This window comes from Chrysochloris asiatica, unplaced genomic scaffold, assembly GCF_000296735.1.
Source record: "Chrysochloris asiatica unplaced genomic scaffold, ChrAsi1.0 scaffold00031, whole genome shotgun sequence".
Lineage (NCBI taxonomy): Eukaryota > Metazoa > Chordata > Mammalia > Afrosoricida > Chrysochloridae > Chrysochloris > Chrysochloris asiatica.
In genome coordinates, this window is record NW_006408549.1 from 8,778,712 (window position 1) to 8,787,598 (window position 8,887).

The 8,887-nt window shown below is 39.4% G+C and overlaps 1 protein-coding gene across 1 annotated transcript in view; it reads left to right on the forward strand.

Annotated features, from left to right (window-relative positions):
- The window catches only part of CDH17 (cadherin 17, LI cadherin (liver-intestine)), a 51,941-nt gene extending 46,347 nt beyond the window's left edge, over positions 1 to 5,594 (forward strand). Inside the window, exons 15-17 of the mRNA XM_006859255.1 lie at positions 2,764 to 2,880; positions 2,999 to 3,112; positions 5,500 to 5,594. Of these exons, the coding sequence (XP_006859317.1) occupies positions 2,764 to 2,880; positions 2,999 to 3,112; positions 5,500 to 5,594 (326 nt within the window). The remainder of the gene's footprint in view (positions 1 to 2,763; positions 2,881 to 2,998; positions 3,113 to 5,499) is intronic.
- Positions 5,595 to 8,887: the final 3,293 nt, after the last annotated feature.

Here is an 8,887-nt window from a genome sequence, read left to right on the forward strand (position 1 = left end):
CAGTATTGACATTTTCACAATGTTAAGTCTTCCTATCCAGGAACATGGTACATTCTTCCATTTTTGTAAGTCTCTTTTGGTTTCTTGTAGTAGTGTTTTGTAGTTTTCTTTGGTTACATTTGGAATGTATATCTTTTGGTGTTAGCTTTTACCTTGTAGACCTATTATTTGGCTGAAAGTTGATCCACAGGGGTGAGTTCAGTCCCTGAGGGGCCATCATCTCATCAGACCAGTAAGCCTGGTCTTTTCAAGTTAATTTTTATGTGCAGTGAAAATTTATCCTTTTGTATTGCATTGTCTTGGAAACTTTGTAAAAGGAAACAACTGACCATATATGAGGGGGCTTCAAAAAGTTTGTGGAAACATCCCATAATCTTTTTTTTTAATTGTGAACTGAGTGGTAGTTTACATATGAGAACATTGGTTTTACACTCTTTGTGATTACAATCTCTTCTGTGCATCATCATTCAATAATATTTGCTTCTATTCCCTCTGTTTTTTGGGGGTGAAGGGGGATGTACACAAAAACACTCAGGAATATATAATCATTTAAACAACCAAAGGGCACATTCTGCAAGCCTGCCTCCGGTGTCACTGCTTCTCTGGATAGGGTCACACATTTTGCTTGTACTCTTCTCCCTTGATGCTCCTAGGGTCCTCTGTTCCTGGACTGTAAGATTAACTACTCCCCCGTTTTTGTTATAAAACTTCTACCTTTATGTTTGTGACAGTCGCAATTAGTTATGATAACAATTACTTACTATGGAATCGTAAGAATTTTATCCCCATCTCCTTTCACCAGACCCGTCTAGACAAGATGAAAATTATTCAGTGGGGATTCTTGAATAGTTGTAAACCAGATTCTTGAAAACTTATAAGCCAGTCACTTCATACCTTTTACAGCCTCCGCCCCCCACCCCGCCACCCCCAGCTCCCCCATCATTTTAGGTAAATTCCATTTTTTTCACAAACTTTTTGAAGCCCCCTTGTATATATGGGTTTATTTCTCAACTTCCTTTTCTGTTCATTGAACTATTATTAGTCTATCTTCATACCAAATCTGCACTGTCTTTATTACTGTAGCTTTGTTAAAATACTTGAAATCAGGTAGTATTAATTTTTCCAACTTTATATTTTTTCAAGTTATTATGTCCTTGTCTGCTACTTACATCACATGTGTTATTGCTAGGGCAGTTTGCTATTTCTTCTCATTACAAGCTGTATTTCCCTGCTTTCTTGCATATCTAGAATTTTTTTTATTAGCTACTTGACACTCTAAATTTTACCTTGTTAGACACTGAGTATTTTGTATTCTGTAAATATCCTTGAGCTTTCTTCTGAATTGTAGTTAAGTTTGATCTTTTTGCACATTGTTTTTAAGTTGTTGTGGGTTTTTTTTTTAAAGGCAGTACCAGAGCAGCATTTGATCGCTGGCTAATTTTTCCAAACTGCTAAGGCAAAACTCTTCTGTATATTCTACCCCATGAATTATCATAATTTCCACTCTGGCATGTAGGAGCAGAAAGTATTCCTGGCCATTTGTGAGTTCTAAGGATTGTTGCCTCTTATCCATTTAGGTCCTTTCCCCAGCTTGGGTAGTGCCTTCCTCTACAGGCTCCCCTCAGTTTCAGCTGAAGATGTCACAAGGAACCTCTGCCAACTGCCACAGCTCTCTTTGCAGTTCGCCTGGTTCTGATGCTTTTCTCTGTGAACTCTAGCTGCCTTGACCTTCCCTTACTCCAGTTCCTCTTCTCAAATTAGGAGAATCACTGCGCTCTGCCTGGGGCCCCATGAGGCCCAGTCACTCTCTCTAGGCCATAAGCTGGGGCAATTGTAGGACTTGCTTCCTTTGTTTATCTTTTCTCAGGGAGCCTTCATGGTCTAATGTCTAAAGTCTTAATAACAAACATGATTTCCTATACTTTGTGTGTTTTTCCTTTATGTAGTTTCAGGTGGGATGATAAATCTAGTTTCTATTATTCTACCTCACTCATCTAGGTGTGGATGTGTGAGTTATCCTAATTTTTAAGTATAAAAATATCCCCTCAAATTCTGAGAAAAAAATCGAGACAGATATGTTAATGGAGAAGGGTATAAGAAGAGTGACTCACAACAAGACCAAAACCATCTTTAGGAATAAAAGGCTTGGTGCTATTTCCAACTCTGAAATTTCTGTATGAGAAATTTAAAAAATAAACAAGCAAATACCCTGAGAATCAGGTAGAATATCACCCATCCTCTACTTTCAGAACTTAAAGGAATTGTGAGGTCAACAGATGCTCTGATGTATTTGGGGTCACATTGCTAACACTTGGCAGGTGTGAAACTCAGGATTAGATCTATAGATGCTCTATCCCAGATAGTGTCTGATAGTCATGCTAAATTATTTCATAATTAATTTCTATAAAGCAACTGTTGTTAAGTATTGTCAAGCCGGTTCCGACTCATAGTGACCCTGTACAGGGTTTCCATGGTGAGTTTGAAACTGCTGACCTTGTGATTCGAGCTTATCCTACAGCGCCACACCAGGACTCCATAAAGTAACTTGAACTGACAAATGAGAGGATTCTCTAGCATTTGTTTTACATGATCAGAAAGTACATTTGCAGTAGTGGCACTTTGGAGTCCTCAGCTCCACGCACTTATCTCTAACCAATTCCCAGTCAACCTTTGCGTCTGATGCAGAGACAAGGTTTTCTCCTGATGATCCAGGGTTCGGGAGATGCGATTTCATGTCATTCGATTTTTTTCCTGTTCTGACAGGTACTCACTTCAGACTCTCCACCAGGCACACAAACTTTGAAGAGAGAGTTTATGAAGTCTCAATGCGCATTAATGATGGGGGTAAGCCACTCATGGAAAGGCAGATCTCTTTACCAAGTAGGTATTTTACTGCAGGCAATTTAACATGATCTCTGACACCATTCTTGTATTTGATGTGGGATTATACAAGTATTCACTTAAAAATTACACTACTAAATACTCTTCTGCTTTCCAGTTACTTTCTGCAAATGTGTAGATGGAAGTTGTTTCCGGCCAGCAGATCATCAGAGTGGGATGCCAACTGTGGGTATGGCAGTTGGTATTATCCTGACCACCTTGTTGGTCATTGGTGAGTATAATTTCTCCGATTCAAGGATTCCTGTCCTCAGAAACATGCACTAGCCTCAGAGTCTGAAAACTGAGGCAATAGCCAAATATATAGATCCTCAGTAACCAATGTTCCTGGTTGGGAGATACTCCTTTAGTTCCATCATCTACCCAGCATCACCTTATTGGTTAAATGGGAAATATAAGATGCATATATTTTTATATATAAAATATATTAAAGCATAGATTATTAACTATTAGACCAAGTTTTCAATGATGAAGGAGAAGAACATGCAGTATCTGCTCCCTTGCTGTGTCAGGCAGAGTACTTGATTTTGGCATATAGTGATGGGCCAGACATACACAGATTCTGCACTCAGAGAGTTAAATATTCTAGTCTGGCATTGTTGGAAGAGGTGGAAGTTAGCCTTGCATTGCATAGCTGGACAGTTGTGGGCTTTTCTTCTGTTTATTTCCATACTGTGGACCCTGATTCTTTATGACTTCAGAATAACTCCCCAGAACAACAGCTAGGACTCTTCCTTGGCTCTGACTTGGGAAGACAGCAGAGTCTCCTGTTCTGTTTCATTTTCTGTGGGCTAACTCAGTGTTTACTCTAGTAATTACTCTCTCTTTTTACTGTTGTGCTCCTCACTACCAGTTAAAGACTGGAAATACATAATTCATTAATTCATGTGTCCTGGGTGAAGACTTTGGGATATATAGGAATAGAACTAAAAAGAATTACATAGTTTCACATCTCTTCTCTTTTAAAAGAACGGTGGTGGTGGTGATTGTATGCCATGGAGTCGGTTCCGACTCATAGCGATCCTGTACAGGGTTTCTGAGGCTGTAAATCTTTACAGGAGTAGAAAGCTTCATCTTGCTCCCATAGCACAGCTGGTAGTTTTGAACTGCTGGCCTTTAGGTTAGCAGTCCAACAACTCATAACCACTACACTACCAGAGCTCCTTAAAAGAACTGTGGGGTTTTTCTAAATTGTCTTAATTATTTTAGCTGTATCTCTTCTTTCTTTTCCTACCATCCACGCTATAACACTGGACTCTGATTCAGAGGTCTACAGGGATCTCATTTCTGTCTGCCTGTCAGTGACACGGAAAGCCCTTCAATTGCATGTCCATCATCTAAACATGTGCAAGGGTGACCATCCTATCTGCTTGGTGCACATCTTTCATGAGATCTCTGCACTTTTTCTGGCCCAATTTACCATCCTACATTGAAAGAATTTTTGAGTTTATACATCAAAGAGCATTTTCTAACAGAACCATTTAATCCCATAAATGCACCACAAGTTAAAGTTGGAAGAGTTTGAGGATATATAGAAATAGAATAGGATCTTGCTTTTATATCCTTAAGCACTGTACTGCTAACTGCAAGATCAGTAGTTCAAACACACCAGCCGCTTCTAAGAAACAAACCCTATACAGCGTCACTGTGAGTCAGAACTGACTCAATAGCAACATCAGCAGCTCTTTTAAAAAATTTGGGTTGCAGTTATTATAAGATGCATAACGGGTCTCTGAGTTTCTAGTCTTTTCTGCCATAGTTCCTCCTATAAAGTTACTGCAGATTGATTTTTTTAAAAAAAACTACTCCCTTTTTCTTATTGGTTTTTGATTTATAGCCTGCATTGAATGCTCAGATACACAATGTAATTCTATAGGAGTTCAGAAATGGGAGAAACCATAAAGGTTTCTATTCAAATTCTCTCAACAACATAGGCTGGAGTTACACAAAAGGTACCAAAGAAAATGTGATAGTTGGTGTGGACCCAAGAAAAGTAGGTTTTAGGTAGGTGAGCAAGTCACCTACACCTGGTTGTTGTGATTAGATTGTTTCCTCTGGGAAGGGGAAGAAGGACTGAAATCAATCAGCATTTATTTAGTGCATACAAATTTCAAGAGTTTCGTCAGGTGTTTACATGCTTATTTAGTCCTTAGACTAGGTATGACATTAGGTCATAGATTCCTTGAAAGAGATCTAGTGACCATTACCAGGTTTGTTATTGTTGCTAAGCACCGTTGAATCAGCTCTGACTCATAGCGACCCTGTACAGCGTTTCCGAGGAGTGGCTGGTGAGTTTGAACCGCTGACCTTGTGGTTAGTAGTCTAGTGCTTATCAGACAGCACCACACTAGGTTTCCAGATATGATTTGTTGCTTGGTAAATACTTACTAAAAATAGATAAGTGGTAAATTCACTTGACCAAGAAAGCAAATATCTGGGCTTTCTTACTAGGGTAACAAATAACAAAAGAGTAATAAAACTTTGTTGAATCACAAACAAAAATGAAGTTGTCTAAGTTATTTTTCTACCATAATATTACTTTATAAATGAATATATAATGTTTTATATTCCATCTATTTGACCATGAATTTTCTCTTTTAGGTATTATTTTGGCAGTTGTATTTATTCGTTTGAAGAATAAAGACAAAGTTACTGAGATTGCTCAGCCATCTGAAGTCAGAGCTTTAAACAAATGAATTTGGAAAGGAATACTTGAATTTATGTAACAAATAGCATGTCAGTAGCACAACCATTTCATCTCATTTTACTTTTCCTCCAACATGTGTGTATAATTTTTTACAGATTTCCCCTTTGCCCTCTAATATTTTACTCCTAGATATTTCATGTGTTCTACCATTATTTTCCATTTTCCCATGATAGTTTTCCCCTCTGTAAAACTATTAGATATTTATCCCAAAACAAGAAGGTATGTATGTTTCTCCTTTAAGGAAATATAAGATGATTAAATATTCTACACATTTTTTCTTGGTTTATCAGTTATCCATTACAGAACTTCCTGGATCTCATTTGTGCTTTTCCCCCCACCCCTGCCATTCTAACCATGCCCCACGCATCTATGTTTCCCTTGATATTTCTTCAATTTAGAAACATTTGTCAGGGGAAAAGAGCAAAGTGAGGACTCAGGGGAAAACAGGCAGTCTTCTTTAGTTCAGATAAAATCTGTTCTGTATTGTTAGTAGCTCTCTTTAACTCATTGTGGCTCACCATATGTTGTGCAATGTGGTTCTTCTAGCCACAGTCATTGTAACTCCCATAAAATGACTCTCTCCCGATGGATCTGGGCAGGTGGAGGTGGAGAAGATACTGATATGATTCTGTGATTCAGTTGTGATTGTTAACTGGGTTAATTGTGATTGTAAACACTTGGAACTCTAATGTGAGGATTGGTCAGTTTTGCCATCCTATTGGGTAGTAAAAGGTGTCATCTCAGAAACAGAAAGAGGTGAACTCACTACCATCAAGAAAGAAGAGTCAGAAGTGCCATGTGTCAAGATCCTTGTGCATTGAACCTCTTTGATCCACAGTCAGAAAGCCATGACATCAGAGAAGCAGCAGAGGAACGGCAGAGGAACTAAAAGCCGGCGCACAAAGACAGAGTGGTGGGTGGGCTTCCTGGACCATGGAATGAGTAAAGCTGAGTCTTCATGTAGGAGACTAACTTGTGAAGTGGGGTGCCTTCAGGCACTTACTCTGGGGAACTAGGTTTGCTGACCAATGGAGCCTGAGCTGAGTACCTTCAGGCTGAAGCTCATAGCATAGTAGAGTGTCTGGCCCTTTGGACATTTATTGGCAGCTCTAAAAAAGCTTTGTGGTATATTGATCAAGCAGGGCAGAGGCCAGGCCAAAGGTAGATGTGCCTGCGGGCATAGCTGAGAAACGCGCTGCATATTTAAGAGCTGTATCCTTCACATTTCTGATCCTGAAATGTAACCTAATAAACCCTAATAAACCCCATCGTTGTAAGTATGGGTTGTGAGTTCTGTATGCCCATTGCAATGAATTATTGAACCCAGCCAAGAAGCAAGAGTACTGGGAGAGGAACGACTGCTATCAAACGTGATCAGAAGGTTAGAGGGTGGAGGTGTGTCTGAGCTCTGCCTCATAGGAATCAGCCTTGGGCTGATGATAAGTTTGATTCTCCTCTTCCCCACTTGTGAATTTAGAGGAGGTAAGACACTGCTTCCTTGTCAGTTTTTACACCATGCCACTCCAACTGACATCCTTTTTTTAAACTTGGCAATGACACAGACCCATAAGTTATTCAAACATGCAGAGGCTCATTTCATAAATCTTGGTGTAGAAACCTAACAACTGACCAGGTTTACTCACTACCTAAGGAGCTCTGGTAGCGTAGTGTTTACGAGTCGGGTTGCTAACCTCAAGGTCAGCAGTTCAAAACTACCAGCTGTTCCATGGGAGAAAGATGAGGCTTTCTGCTTCAGTAAAGATTTACAGCCCCGGAAACCTTGTACAGGGTCACTATGAGTTGGAACCAACTCCACGGCACATAACGATGACAACCATGCTGTGCATGTTTTCTTTATGTGAATATTACTCAAGTTTTGGTTATTAAGTATTTAATGTATGGAGAGAAATGAGGATGCATGAAAGAAATATGGATAAAAATAAAGAATAAAGTTCAGTTGTGGTTGTGGCTATGGTTCCTAGTTATATTTATTTGTTGAGAGGGAGGACTAACAGTGGTTACTGATCATTTATCAAATTTGCTTCTCAGGTTAATTAGCCCAAGGAGAGGAGTCTATCTAAAATAAAATAAAAATTCACTGCTGACATGACTGTGTGTGGAAGTCAAATTTTTAAATTTTAAGTAAAAGAACCTTGGTGATTTGGAAGTCTTTCTAGTCCCAGAATTTTTGTCTGGCTCCTGATTTGAGTATTCAGCATCACACAACCGCCCAGAATTTTCAACCATGAAAAAAAGTTCTTATGTGTGTTTTTAACCTAGAAGTGATTATGATGGGACATTTGTTGTTAAGTGTTGTCGATTCGATTCAGACTCATAGCAACTCTGTATAGGGTTTCCAAGGAGCAGCCGGTGAGCTTGAACTATCGACCTTGTAGTTCAAATGACTTTGCAGTCTGATGCATTACCCCACAATGCCACACTCCATGATGGGACATTTAGATCACCTAAAATTGCTTGTCCTGCTTATTTTCAGGAAATCATTTCATTGTTACTGAAAGATGAGGCTATCCCATGGTAGGTCAACATCAGGTTTCAGGGCATCTCTATTACCTGAAGTTGAGAGTATCTTCTCGAGCAACTGCTGTCACCTGGTCACATGGAACTTATTTATCCAAAGTTGCTCATTAGGAATCATAGTACTGAGTTTCTTCTCCCTGTGAGCCCTTTCTGTCACCAGACTCATCCTTCCATGACCAAGACCTACTCATTTTTGATATCCCGGTTTAAATACTTGTACCTCTGAGAAACCTTCTCTGATCTCTTGCAGGAGACCAGTCTACTGCCTCATATAAACTTCCACCTGAGATGAGGAAAGTTGTGTACCTAGTCAGGATCCATTCCTGATTCTTTGGATATGAACAGATAGATTTCCTACTGGGAAAAACCCCCACCCCAACTCCATTCTATATAGTTTGGATAGAGACTGCCTCATTTTTCTCAATCTTCCCAGCTCTAGAGACAGCACTTTATGTCAGTGAGACTTTAGAATTTTAATTTAAACTCATAGAAAACAGCTCTCTCTACAGGGAATCTGTTAAACTAGTAGGAAGTCTGTTCAGAGCAGTCTGACACCACAAGAGGTGTGCCTGGCTCAAGAGTGAGGACAACAGAGACTCAAGAGATGGGAGGAGATGATTTCTAAGATGCTGAATACTGAATCCAGCTGTGTCTGAAGGCACCCTGCCTTGGACTTTTCCATTCTGTGAGCCAATATATTCCCTTTTTCTTAAAGCTCATTGGATTTTTTTGCTTCTTGTAACC